The sequence below is a fragment of the Gobius niger genome (genome assembly GCF_951799975.1).
Source record: "Gobius niger genome assembly, chromosome: 1".
Lineage (NCBI taxonomy): Eukaryota > Metazoa > Chordata > Actinopteri > Gobiiformes > Gobiidae > Gobius > Gobius niger.
In genome coordinates this window covers 60368783-60383415 of record NC_136852.1, presented here as the reverse complement: position 1 = coordinate 60383415, position 14633 = coordinate 60368783, and the positions used below count along the sequence as shown (strand labels likewise).

At 41.0% G+C, this 14633-nt stretch overlaps 2 protein-coding genes across 3 annotated transcripts; one reads left to right on the top strand and one right to left on the bottom strand.

The window, feature by feature from the left end:
• Positions 1-60: 60 nt before the first annotated feature.
• Positions 61-2791, top strand: snap29 (synaptosome associated protein 29). The gene is made up of 6 exons (XM_079582570.1): positions 61-186; positions 548-793; positions 928-1121; positions 1912-1997; positions 2097-2201; positions 2296-2791. Exons 2-6 carry the CDS (start codon positions 548-550, stop codon positions 2454-2456), a joined length of 792 nt encoding a protein of 263 aa, XP_079438696.1. The 5' UTR covers positions 61-186; the 3' UTR covers positions 2457-2791.
• A 2224-nt stretch (positions 2792-5015) lies between these two features.
• On the bottom strand, positions 5016-14504 carry LOC306982876 (somatomedin-B and thrombospondin type-1 domain-containing protein). Of its 2 annotated transcripts, none has more exons than XM_079582585.1 (5): positions 14092-14504; positions 9129-9311; positions 8654-8744; positions 6427-6585; positions 5016-5336 (listed from the first exon to the last, which is right to left on the bottom strand). In XM_079582585.1, exons 1-5 carry the CDS (start codon positions 14336-14338, stop codon positions 5231-5233), a joined length of 786 nt encoding a protein of 261 aa, XP_079438711.1. In that variant the 5' UTR covers positions 14339-14504; the 3' UTR covers positions 5016-5230. The 2 variants fall into 2 exon arrangements, with proteins under 2 accessions (XP_079438711.1, XP_079438710.1); XM_079582584.1 differs by having other exon boundaries at positions 5020-5336; positions 9129-9314.
• Positions 14505-14633: the final 129 nt, after the last annotated feature.

Here is a 14633-nt window from a genome sequence, read left to right as displayed (position 1 = left end):
TAATGTATATGTTCTCACACAATAGTCATAGCAACGTTTTACACAACGACGATAGTTACCACCGTTACCACCTCTACGTTCAGCGCGGATTCCAGACTCAGAGCTGTGACGTCATTTGACGTACCAGGAAGAGTCTTGTCAGCTGATAAGCAACAACACACAGTAGTGTCTTGTTCTCTGCAAACGGTTTGTTTTGCGTGATTTGTATTATTATTATTATTGTCGATCCTCGCATGTAATTGTGTTGGCAGATTGATAAGCGTAGTATCTAAACATTTTTGTTGTTAATATTGATTTTTTCCCTCCCCAAGTGACACACGTTGCTAACTGGTTAGCCAGATAGCAAGCTAGCCTTATTTATAATTCAAATATAGGGCCATCATGACACCATGGCCAAATGAGTGATGATCTGACAATCAGAAGAGTGTGTGTGCTTACATAACATTTCTTTATTAGCCAAAAAAAATACTCAAGCCTTTGTTTACACTACATTTTATACTAACATGTCTTGCTAATGAATGTAGCTTATGTCTTTTTTTCCTAACAGATGGCGTATCCAAAGTCCCACAACCCGTTTGCAGATAGTGACGATGAAGAAGATTTCAGACCTAAAAAAGACAACAGAGGATTTGGTGATGATGAATTTGGTGACAGTCATTTAAGTGAATCAGAAAGAAAACAAAAGTACCTGGAGCAAGAAGTGATGCGGACAGCCAAGTCTGCTGTGGACAGCAGTCACCGCTCACTTGGACTAATTTACGAGTCAGAGAAGATGGGTGTGGAGACTGCAGAGGTATGATTCCCTCCGGTTTGACTAAGGATGTATTGTTTTAAGTTAGAGTTGATTTATGTGTTTGAATTTTTTTTCCCCCTTTATGAATCTGGTCTATCTCCTACATACTTTCTTGTACCTTTATTTTTGTTTAGGAGCTCATGCGTCAGGGGGAGGCTCTGAAAAGGACCGACAAGATGCTGGATAACATGGACCAGGACCTGAAGACAAGTCAGAGGCACATCAACAGTATCAAGAGTGTGTGGGGTGGTTTGGTTAATTACTTTAAAGGACAGCCAGAGACCAAGCCACCTCCAGAAGAGCCCAAAGCGTACCAGGCCAGTGACAGGTAAGATCCTCGTCCACCCCTTTGTCTACATTCACATATTTGGGGCTGTGGTCAATAAAGGTGATCAATCAGTTAACTAAAGATACAGTATACCGTGCACATCAATTAAGCCAGTGTGCTTTACTGAATAAATAAATAGCATTGGATTAGACTGTGATGGTTGTTTTATTTACTTTACCTGGTCAAATGTTTGAAACAACAGCAATTTGCTAAGGCCAAACCACATAACATTTCACCCAAAATATAAATATGTACAAGCATTTATTTAGTCGGAGATATATTTATCGTTCACAGAGGTGGTTAGAGTAGGTAAAATATTTACTCAAGTAAGAGTAAACAAAGTACCTGGGAAAAATGCTTCTTGAGTACTGTGTAACTAAGCGTAAAAGACTGATTTACGATTCAGTAGTGACATAAATTATGCAAAAATTCTAGAATCTCCAAAGGAAATGACAGGACAATAACTGGACAATAAAGTACATGAAACACAAACCAAATCTATTGTATCTGTCAACATGAAGCTTTTGCCACTTCAAGATTTACTCAACATTTGCTCAAGTAAGAGTACAGATGCTTTATACATTATAATATTACTCAAGTAGATGTAAAAGGTATGGTAATACTACTCTAATAAGTACAATTACTTCAAAAAGTTACTCAAATAAATGTACTTGAGTAAATGTAACTGAATACTACTGGCTTCAGTCATTGAAGAATACCTTAAAAATTATTGCTGGTAGCGGCTCACCTCTAAGACCTGACTTTTGCCTTTATTTATTTACTGTTACAGATTGCAGAATGCCTTATCTAACAGCAGAGGAAATGAAGATAAGTACCAAGCTAGCCATCCCAACCTAAGAAAGCTAGATACTGGAGGTTAGTTTGTCTCATCATCGCTATTTGCTTTTGTCAAGTATAATCAACATCAACAAGTCTTTTTTTTTATCATTTAAAGTAACCTTTTGTTTGTTACAGGGTTTGGAGCTTCTGCATCAGTAGATGATTGCTCATATGGACAAAATGGTTACCCTAAAAACAAAGTACTAAGAGAGGCACACCATACTCTGGACAACAACTTAGGTAAGTTCTTAATTTGTTACAGCCTAAAGTTTGTTCACTCGGTTTCTAGCAATTATCATATTTTTTACTATTTTACTTCATTTTTACAACTTAGATGATATGGCTGATGGCCTATCAAGACTAAAAAATCTTGGACTGGGTCTCCAGTCTGAAATTGATGATCAAGATGCCTCAATTGATTCACTGCTGAATAAGGCTGACAAAATGGATTTAAAGATTCATAACACAAACCAGCAGATGAAAAGACTGAAATAAAAAATTGCATAACACTTGGACTTTTCCTTGTAAAACCTTCTACTTCATCTCATGTTACTCACTTTAAGCTCTTTTGTTTGTATTAAGAGAGGCATAGTTTCCTTTAGGTAAAAATAATTTCTGCTTTTTTTGTTATCAATTAATTTGACATTTTTCAGTCTTCGTCATTTCTAAGGGATTGTGTCATTGTTTGCACACTGGTATTTGTCAAAGAATGAGCATTTGCCTTAACAAATATGAATGTGAATTGTGTATTGTAGTTTTTATAGTTTGTCACAATTCAACCTGCAGCCATGATTTGCTTCAAATGTGTCTTTGTATCCTTTTTTCATCCAGCTTTACTGTTGATTTATTTTTATTTTTATGTAAACATATAGAATTAAACTAAAATATCAAACATTATTCTGCACACTTTAGATTATGTGAACTATGTTCTATATAAACAAAGATGTGTTGTGCAAACCTATTCCTTTGTATAGACACAATGATAGTCTCATTAAATTAGTGGATGACTGGTGAATTTTATGCCCAATAAAATGTTTATACTGAATATGAGTATGTGATCATGACTATTCTTAGCTGTTCGGGCCCTAAGCCACACGGGGGCGCCATAATCATTCAGTCTATTTTCGAAGGCAACAACACTGTTTTATGTTGTTTACAAAAGGCTTCACATTACACCAAAAAATGTCCTGTTGTGTAATGAAGCAAGACCACGAAGACAAGCCAGCGACTGTTCCTTTCAGGCAGGTTGATGTTTACTGTGGCCGTCCTGAAGGTGCAGCTGTGTTGATGCATAGCTCAGGTCTCTGCGCTGAAGCGTCCATTCATTATCATTCCTCCTTGCTGGACCAGCTGCTTTTACGAGGCCAACAAGCTCTCATTAGGATGACTTGCTAATTACTGTACGGACTTTCAAAAGCATATATATTTGTCACTGTTGCAATGCGCACTGAGGAGATACTGACAGTGTAACAGAACCCAGTTAACAAAGGCATTTTAAAAACCAATGTAATTGCAACTTTTAGCATGGTATTTTACTCACATAATACAAGATTTGATAACTCTGCTCTCAACTCCTTTTGAGCGACATAGTATTTAAAATATTAATATTGAGGCTTTATAATTAATAGACTATTAATGAAGGTAATTGATCAGAATACACACAGCCATATTATACCATCACTGGGGGCTAGTTATCGGACAGCTGTCTTGTCCAAAGCAAACAGAGGCTACTCTGACAAAGGTTGGCTGAGCTGGAATGCCCTCCTTTTCAGGAGGGGTAATCCTAGAGCTCACTGCTGTCGAAGGACATCAGGCACTGAGCCAGACACAGGCTCGTTCTGACCAGTGTAAGTTTGGGGCAGTGCCACAGCCAGAGCAGCCAGGGAGATGAAGGCAGTCTCAGAGAGACAGGGAGCAGGAAGACAGCACTTTACTGCCTCTGTTCAACAAAGACAAAAGAAAGAGTTGTGCTGACCAAGGCCTGTTGTTTTTGGAGCTATGGTGAACTGCAGCGGGCAATGATGTGAGATGGAGAAGCTCAAGTGTCAAAACACTCTTCTGAAACCTTTTACAGTTTTGTGGAAAAACAACAACAACAAGGTACTCCTCCTGCATCAAAAGCCCCTCAGGCATAAACCTCTTTTTTTTAAACTTCTGCCCTTCTTCTAAAAGGAAAACACACAACAGCCATAAAGGCTGTCATATTTACACATTATGTAAACTTTAAGTGTGTGTCTCAAGCCTTTAAGCTCAACTTTAAGCACATTCTCCTGCAGCGCGTTACATCACAAAACACCTCCTAATTGTAGGATAAGGTCAGCAAAACTCAAGATTACATACATTAGCTGGTTTTTACTTGTCGCTGTTTCGTTTAGACCCAGGAAAGCAAGAATGCCAAGTATGAGTTTTAGCAGCTAATGGGTATGGGCTTCTTCATTTTATAAATATTTTTTAATAAAGCATATTACAAAATTCACTTTAAAGTGGTATTATTTTATTTGTACTAACAAAATATGCAGTGTTGCTCTAAAATTATGACAATATTAAAATAAATTAACACAAACACATTTTAGGGCCATAACATGTTGGAATGAAGAGGAGTGCAAAAAGATAAACAGGCTCATCTTCCTGGGAGTGTGGGGAGGTGTTCTTGTTAAATGATAAATTGGGAGTAACGTTGCTCTAAGACACATGGAAGACACATATTTTTTGCAGCTTGTAAAAGTAGACAGGTGTTACTGACAGTAGCAATAACATTGGTCTACAGCTTGGATGTGAAAGTAGCAATAAATGGGTATTTTCAGGAGCGTATTTTCTTGAAAAATAACAAAGAAAACCATTATGTCAGCTCCATTAAAATACAAGCTTTATATCAGACCTGAGAGTCCGCGCGTCAATGCTGACATTTCATTTGACTTGTAGGTTATTTTGGGTGTAATTTAAGTCATGCAGTCATTGCGTATTCAAGCAATGAAAAGTGTAAAAAAAATTAAAAAAAATAAAAACTACTGGGTGGACAAACATAACGATAGGCACTTCATATAACAGTACATAGAACAATCAAAAATATAAAATGTTCAGAAAAATAATAGATCAATTTATTTGTACATTGCCATAAAAGAGGTAGATAAGCAAAAGGACTATACAGGCTGGTGTGATGCTATTGCTGTGTGCTTATAGTGTATACGGTGGTGAGAGGAGACAGCAGTAGGATGCTGGAGACAGTCTCTTGCAGTTTATATATGTTGTCCCTGCACATGTGAAAGGACTCACACGAAGAGCACAGAGTAAGACGGACAGTGGCAGCTCTCGGATGAAGACTCTCTCGCCCAGGAGCCATGGCAACCAGGGACTGAGGCCGCAACCCAGAACGTCCTATACAACACAGACAGAGTTATTATCAATTAGGCAAGGCAAGTTTATTTGTAGAGCACCATTCTTACACAAGGCAATTCAAAGTGCTTCACAGTTGCATAAATACAAGAAAGCAAACAGAATCAATAAAAACATCAACATAAAATTAATCAATTACAGTAAAAGGCAAGAGTGCAGATAAAATACTTTCAGTTATATGCGTGGGCAAAAAGAACTGTTTTCAGCCTGGATTTGAACATTGTCAGAGTTGAGGCTCTGTCACAGTGTAAGAGTGTGAGGTTTATCCCTTAATAGCTCTATGCCTTAAAGGTAGTTGAATGACATTTGTTTTGTCCTCACTCAGTATATTGTAAACTCAGGCATTTGTGTGGGGAAAACTGTGCTTTTAATTACAAAGCATTTGTATCTATTTCATAAACTTGTGGGCTAGTTTTTGGTAGTATTTCTGACAGTAGCCCTGAAAAGTGACCCTGAAAGTTGTGAAACATGCATATAAACTCATCCCTGTGACAAACTGGAATTTAGCAATGTTTAACAAAAGTTAATACTAAGTTGGAACACAATTCATTTACCTGCTCCTTCTTTCATTGTTTGTAAACAAAACAAATACAGTGCCTATAATGAGTGCATACAGTAAATCCTATTCCACTATAAACCAAACATATCACAAAAGCATCATTAGAACATAATATTGTAATAACTCCTGCATGCTGCCCTTATCTTTTAATAATCATGATAATAGTGACTTGAATTTGTATTGCGCTTCTCAACCTTCTCAAAGAGCTACAGTGACTATTATTCATTATTTTATACCACACACGGTGGGGGCCATTTGCCTTGGGTAGACTGACAGAAGCATGTCTGCCAATAGTAGGCATCAGTCAAAGAAGAATGTGCAGAGGGAGTTCATTTAAACTGTATCTTGGAAAGTTAGTGACACTGACTTGTGCTATCCTTGGATTTCAGTCACATTAACTGTTTTCCATCATTTTGAAGTTTTTTGACCATCCAAACTAAATGGGATTGGTCCTGAGTAGTTTTCCATCAGTTGAGACCCATGAATAATTGATGCAGTGATACCAGTATTTACCTGGAGCCCTCCAGACCCTCCCCTCCGCAGCGGTCGGACTTGGACATGGCGTCACTCTGGCATTCTGCACAGACGAGCCTCTCCCGCACCAGCTGGGCGCTCCACAGCTGGTTCTTGCAGGCAGCGCTGGCCTGCTTCACTCGCAGGTACACACAGTAGCTGTAGAACACAAGACACGGGTATTTAAACACAGAGCCAACAACAAAACCATTTACAGTTACCTTAAATTCATTGTCACCAGTGAGGACATTCTGTAAATTTAAAACAACAGGTGCCATGTTTTTATTCATCAAGGCGTAACTAAACAAACTTCAGTTTTTCATTGTAAAAGGGCTGTTTGGAATCTATTGGCTAGTATTTTTCACTACTCGGTGTGCGCATTTATTACGCAATGTATTGCTGTAAATGATTCCTGACCCACTCTAAACATTTTAGCTTATGCATCTTGATCAACCGTGGTTTACACATTTCTCACTTTGGCGAAGTCTCTGCACTGAACACCTTGTTCTCCTCTGGGCACTTCAGTTACAGCTGCTGAAAATGGCAACACTGGTAGATAATGGATTCCTGATGGCTTTATGCTTGATTTTTTTCCCTCGTTCTTTATTACTTTGTGTCTTTTGCGGTCAAGTCACTACTCAGGACTCTGTTGCTATTGGCAACAAAACATTTGATGGTTCTGCGTCCTGTCCCAGGGAGGTTTTCAGATGTTTTTTTCCTCCCCATTTTGTGTGAGGGAAAATAGCTGCATAATAATTCTGCACACTTGATTCAGAGCACATTTGACCACAGTTCCTCTCATGACAAACATCGCCTTCACCTGGGACGCTTCAATCCGACAGCCTTTCAGTTTTACACAGTTTGGAGTTTGAAGATGTGAAGAAAAAATATAACAATATGGTCAAAGAACTCACTTTACACTTCGCGTAATAATTGTGCTCGAGTTGTATTTACTTACGGCTCAGTCCTTGAGTAATTTTGTCCAAATCAGTGGACTGTCCTTGATGAGGACTAACCAGACCAAGACACAACAAAGAAACCACAGAGAGATTTGATCGATTTTGTGCTCAAGTTGAAGGTGATCTGTGGGTGACTAAGGTTTTCTGTAACATCAACACAGCTGTTTGTCGGCGCACTGCAGACCAAATGATCCCAAAGCTCTGGGCTCTGCAGACGGGACTCATCCTCTGCCACTGAATAATCGTGAATCAACAACAATGGATGGATTCGTAAGAAATACTGCCGGCATCAAAAGAGAGAAAAGAGATGGGATAAATGGCCTGAATTATTCATGATGTTTATATCCTCAATTTTAAAACAATCCAATACAGATGGCAACGTGGAGGCCGCTGTTTTGCTGAGTAGTTCTACAATTCTAAGGCAGAAAAAAAGAGTAATAATTTCACAACCAAGACATAATTCGGCTTCTAACTAATAGGCTAAGAAAGAAAGAAAAACATAATTTGCTTGTCTTGTGTAATCTAAAGAATCCAACTTATCCCAAAAGTGTCATAGATGATCAAATTATCTCCCTGTGAGTCCATGTTTAGGGGATTTCTTAAGTTACAGCACCAAATATGAGTAATGTTCCCCTGGTACTTGCAAAACAAAGTGCTCCCATGTCTAATTAGAAATGAAACAGACATAATGTTATCTAGTCCTCATCACTTCAGCAGACACAGCTGACGATGTCATCCAGGTGGGCTGGGCTAAACTTTTGAACTTTTGCTTACATTTCTGAGGCATTATCAGCGAGGCTAACTCCTTTAGAAAAAAACTATGTTTTGTCAAAGTTCATGGTACAGTTTAAGGCCTTGATCTGTGCTCTTTATCTTTAGCACAAAGATGATACTGTGTTACGCCGACCTTTGAAACAAAATAACATGGTTCAAAAAACAAGAATTCCCTTCAGAGTCAGAGAGAGAATTTCCACTACAAATGCTGTCTGATATTGAAGATCTGCATAATCTACATTCAGTTACATGTATGGATATCTTTGCTGTAGCTGGAAGGCCTGGCAACAGCTAATAACCAGAGTCAGTGCAGTTAATAATGAAATAAAGCTGCTGAGTTGAGTTCCCCGTGGGGAATATTATCCTTCAGCGTACTCGGGGTCGGGCTGTAATTATTTCCAGTGAGTGAACTTGAAAGATGCAGGGGAGTGACTGTGTTGACTGGGACCTCGTGACTATATTTTGTTGTGTACAGTTTGTTAATAGCCCCTTACCTGGCCTTCTCCTCCTTCATCAGCATGTGTGGCCTTCTCCAAGGGTCCTTGAAGTTCCGCTTGTAGGAATCAGGCAGAATCTTTGCAACTTCTACGGACACCAAGCATATACAAAGATTTTAACTTGTTTTATTTGGTTCAGTGACTTTTCACGTTGCATTCCACTTGGTATCTTTTCGTTGTGCTTTCTGGTAAATGTGTGAACAGTTAAGAAAGCAATCCAAGATAACACTTTGTGCCAGATGTGTGCGGAAGTGTTGCTCAAGTAAAACCAAGTTCCCCAGAGATATTGCAACATTAACTTGTTTGTTGAAATAGTAGGTATGAGCAGCCTGATCACATCTCTCTTTCCATCACCGAGTATGGAGTGAATGAATAATGCAGGAAATTGTATAGCCACCTTAAGCGTCTGGAAAAGCTTGCATTATTATTATAAGAGGAAACAGAGGGTCTAGTTTGGGGGAAGGACTTTTACCTTTTGCCGAGCTGCATACCGCGTTGTTTCCAAAGCACCCGCGACGCTGCTTCAGATCGGGACAGGGCGTGCCTCCGTTCCTGGGTGGGACAGACACTTGCCGACTCCTCTCTGTGCTTCCAATTCCACAGGGAGATGTGCACGGTGACCAGGGGCCCCATGAGCCCAGCACGCAGTCAGTGGCTGCTGGTAAAGTAAGGAATAGCATAACTTGTTTTCATGACTTTCATTACATTTGAAAATATAAAGTGAGTTCTTAATTGATGTCCCGGGTTTTTGTGGACTCACAGTAGCTACAACCCAGACGCCGGACATTCAAAAGCTCAGATCTGCCGAGGCTAATTCAGTTTCCTGTTTTCTCCGGTTTTATTTTCTTTAAACAAGCGCGCGCACAACACAGCACCACAAGTGAACGCAACAGTGGCAGCGGCAATCAGGAGCCCCTTTCAGTCTGTTGATGAAGGTAATTACATCTGTGCCACAAGGAGGCTCTATGGCTGCGCTGATCAAAGCCAAAAAGTCCCAAGCAATAATTACGCCTGTCCAGCATAGACGTTTAATAGCCCTGGACTTTTAACAGGCCAATTTAGAGCGGAAGTCAACACTTCATAAAGAAAGTGCTAGACTTTACAGAGATTTTGACATTTCTATCAGCCATCTTAAATACAATAAATAAATTAGCCTTCACCATATTCATCACTTCATATTCAGTTAGGGATCCATAGGCCTATTTTTTTTTTTTTTTTTGACATTTTGTTTCATTGTTTTTTGTCATTTTTCTGTTACTCTTTTGTTGCATTTTCATCACACATTCACGTTACTTTTTTCTTTTGTTTTGTCGCTCTTTAATTTTGTTTGTCTTCAGTTGATCCATCCTTGTTTTCGTCAAATTTTGTTGCTATTTTGACACTTGGAACTGGAGAAAATGTGCTTGGTTCAGGTGGGGGTTAAGAGGTTAACAGTAATGTCTTCATATTGACTGCACTGAAGCTGAGCCATTGACAATACTCTAGTTTCCTATGCTTTATTAGTGTGCTGCCTCAATGGAGCAATGCATTTGGGCCTAAAGGAGCTGCAATTTGAAATATTGTTTCATGTAATTTTGCGCTTTATTGTCTATTCCGTAAAGCACAGACAGAGAATTGCCATTGCTTCTCAAACCCTTGGTGCAAAAATAAAACAATAGTTGTAATGTGTGAGCCACCTTAACCAATGGGCTAGCAGGGGCTGGAGCCCAGAGCCCTACTGTTAGGGAAATACTAAAGGGGTGCGGAGGACAGTGGATGGAGAGACGGGACGGGATGTCTTACATGGAAGAAGTCTATTACCTGTATTACAGGCCTGGAGACATTTGAACAGTCAATACAGTGTTTGGGGCATTGATCATTCAGAATCTGGCGATACTTTCACATGAAGAGAGTTAAACATCCTCGGTTACACGTAGGCACTAACAGTCTACCTCACAGACAATGTGCCACGTTGACTGGGCCACAAGTCATGTAGAAGGTTGGCGCCCAAATGTTCCCCAGACCACCTGACCCAGAGGGATACATGCAGGAGTAGCAGGGTTAGGGTTTTTTGTGGGATTTAGGGTTAGGGTTATTGGTTAGCATTAGGGTTAGGGTTAGGGTTTGCGCTGAGGGGGTGTGGGGTCCTACAATTCTGTTTAAGCCCTGGGGGGCCTATGGGTACATTAAGGTGGGCCTGAATGTATATAGAGCGATGTGTGCACTAAAGCACACAGCAGAGGGCGGAAGGGGGAGAGAGTCCAGCTCCTGACAGCCTGCCTGCCTTCAGTTGGACCTGGCGTTGATCAAAACTCTTCTGTCTTCTCTCTGATGACGGGACTAAAGAGACATGGCATCCCCCTCTGAGATAACCCTGGACACTCTGCCACAGGAAAGTTGGCATTGGATGAGCATTGTCCAGATTTATCATGAGGCTGTCACGATACACGAGACCAGTTCATTCCATATCGCTACACTTAACTAAAGACAGTGAGCGAGTGCCAGAGAGAGACGGAGCTCCTGCTGGTATTCCCATGGTGCAGTAGGCGAGTGCAGGGCCAGCGGGCGGTGTGGCACACATCCACAAAGCCACTGTGGAATCTGTGCATTCCGCTGCATTAGTGCTGCCCACCTGACACTGCTTTCCCACATCACACGAACACTGATCGCTCTGCCTCTGCCCACGGGAGCTGGGGTGTAGGAGCAGCCATCACATCCTTATCAGCAAACATGCTTTTTCCTCTGTTATCAATAGTCTTGTCAGTCCTTCCGTCCCGATAGTCAAGAGTTTCCAACCAGTCTTCCCTGTACCCTGTTCACTCTTAAGCTGGGCTAAATCTGTGCACATTGGCTGTAAGCCCTCAGAAGTCAGAGGGTAATTGGAGGCCCGTCCTCTGTCTGTGGTGCTACCAGTGTGGCCGGCGTACCACCCACATGATAACCTCACTGATAGCCTGACACTGCTCCGCCCCCAGGCCCCATGTGCAAAACAGACCTCTGACCCCAATGGAGTGACCACGTGTGGCTGGTAACCAAATAAAAGTCTAATTTAGTTGTGGTTTCTGAGCTGCTCACGATTTCTTTAGAGGTCGGAAGCCGCAGTTGTATCGTGGTTTGGCATCATTTGGTGATTCCTGTCGCAAACCAGAAATCACCATAGCCCACGACTGTAGTGAGGGGTTAAGTGCTCTTTGCGTGCTCATCCCAGGCTCAAACTAGTGCCACCTCCAGTTTTTGAGAACCTTCCTGCAAAGACCTGAGAGATGCTTGGAAGACTGCTATCCCACACACCGCCTACACTAAGGAACTATTCCATGGCCTACACACACATGCTGCTAACCAGTGTCCCACATGTACAAATAAAGTCAACAGAACTGAACTGGTGCATTGAGCAATGGCTGAGGTTGTTATGAAAGGAAAGTGAGTCTTATTTGTATAGCACTTAATACTATAATACAGATAATACAGTCACTCAAAGTGCTTCACAAAGCACAGTTGTTTATTCATGTCATGGTCAGTGTGGTGTTATGGTATGTTTACAGCCACGGACCCTCCGACCACCACCTCTCGGTCCAGTGAACCCTTCATGGTCTACCATCCATGTACTTCAGTGCACTCAGAAAAGTTAAAAATTAAGTTAAAGCCAGAGAAACAGAAACAGATCTTTGCCTCGGCACGTTTGTCTCTTGCTTTGTTAGCACAGTCTCAGTTGTCGCATCCAGACGTGAGGTGCACCTTTACTTCACTCTCCCTCATTTTTGTTTCATCCGAGAATTTTGCAAAAATTTAATCAATACAACTGCCTGTCAGTTTATTCTTCGTTACCTCCGTTAAAGTCCCTTCAGATGTGTCATTCTTTGTCCTCTGGCTTCTCTGATGGGACACAGATGTCCAGCTGTTGTGGTGGATCAGTTCTTCTTTAGGATGTCCGATTCAGATTTCCTTGTGACTTTGCTTCAGACCACCAGCCTTATAATGTTGGGCAGCACAGAACTGGCTAAGCCTGTTAATAGTAGTGAGGGACTCCTGACTATAGGCCCTAATAACAGGCCCTGGATAAATGTTTCCTGTAGACACATTAACAAGGAAGCCAAACAAAGCAACTGATCTGGAGATTTCTATGTGTAAAAGATTTACTCAAGATCCAAACAAGAAGTCACAATTATAAAAAGGTATAGATTTTTGGGAGGAGATCAGTGACATTGAGAGGTGCTGGGTGGGCAGATCAAAGCTGAACCACAAAACAGAATATTCCCTCTGTATTTGCTTAATGCAGAAAATCACTGTAAGACACTGTAATAAATTACCCAGTGGCAGAAAGAACCTCAAGCAAATGAAATAGTGTATCTTCATACTAATGAGGACATGTTTTGTATTAGTCTGATATATATCTAACAATAACTAACAGTAAGAGTTAATAGTTAATTTTGTAGCTATTGTTTCATTAATAATTGTAGTAGAAACAGCAGCTATAAAAGTTGTCATACTTTGTGCTGCAGTCAGTTTTCAGCTCAACTGCTACTTTTCTTTACCTTTGTATGTGCACGACGTGAGAGCTGTGTTACTGTAAAAGGTGATGCAAACAGTGATGTAATGTGTGTACTCAGATGTCACTGTGTTGCAGCTGACACGTGTTAGTGGACAACTGTGGCAGACAGTGCACAGAGCTGAAGGAAGATCTAACCTGCAGATGAAACAAACTAGCTAAAGATGACAGTCCTATGTTAGACCTGCAACATGCATCAGCACATCACGATAACAAAAATGTGGTCAAAATGGGCGTGCACCTGGGTCTGTTTCCAAAATATAGACTTAGTTGCAACAGAGCTATATTTTCACTTGTGTTATAACCTTTTTTCTTTTGAGTTTGTCCTACTTCTCGTGTACTATTTTCACAAGTGCTGTGGCTTGTGAACTTCTGTTGCTGCTTGTAATGTAAGTATAACAAAGGCACAGTGTCCCCCTAATGTGCCTAAATAGAAGGATGAGTGTGCCTGCACTTGAGCGCTTTGCTCTGCAGACCTGTTATTGCGCACTTAAAACAAGGACAGAGTGTATCCACAGACTATTGAAATAAATGTTTCACAAGAACCACCGGCCTTTGCATCTCAATGTGCTCATGCAGTAATTCTAACCTTCTTTAGTTTTGTTATCCTCACATCAGCAAAATATAACAGCAGCCGGGATAGTGACATGAAAGGAGACATCTGCATCTCACACATTTCTATGGACACATATTATTGATAGAGTTTTGCCATATTGTTTTCTGCAGTTATAAAGGGTTATTAAACACAGATTACACGTTATTATCCCACACCAGACAGACAGACAGACAGACAGACAGACAGACAGACAGACAGACAGACAGACAGACAGACAGACGATCAAAAAACATTTGAACAAATACACTGAGTACTGGTCTAATTAAAGCATAGGCTACAAAAGTAACCACTCACCAGATAGCTGACACACTTGCCGGTAATCCTCACAGCAGTCTCTGGTTTTCTGACAATAGGCATCGCAGTAGCACATTGTTTTTCTTCTAGTGTATTCAAAGCACTCGTTATTCCTCCCGGTGCAGCAGCTCGGACTGCTCCTCTCCCTGCAACCTGCCTCCGCAGCTGGAAGCATCAGGCCAGACAAAATACTGTATCCCACAAGTACAACACCGAGGCGCGCCGAGCTCCATCCACGCGCTCCCATGACCAAAACTTTGCAGTCGATGTCTTCACCTCAAATGCACTTTGGGTTTCAGAACACTTACTTTTTCACCAGACAGCACTCAACATGGTTGTCACTAGTAAATGGAGGTTCACCTACTCGCGGCAATGATGCGTAAAGTTCAGGTTGATCTTGGTCCGCCTGGACACCGCCCCACACAGCTACTGTTGGCTTGTTATTGGGATACACGTACATTAGCAGCCCACCCCCTCCGTCTGTCTACTTGCGCAATGTGGAGGCTGCCTTGTCTGCTTTGACTGGACCACCAAAAGCTTTT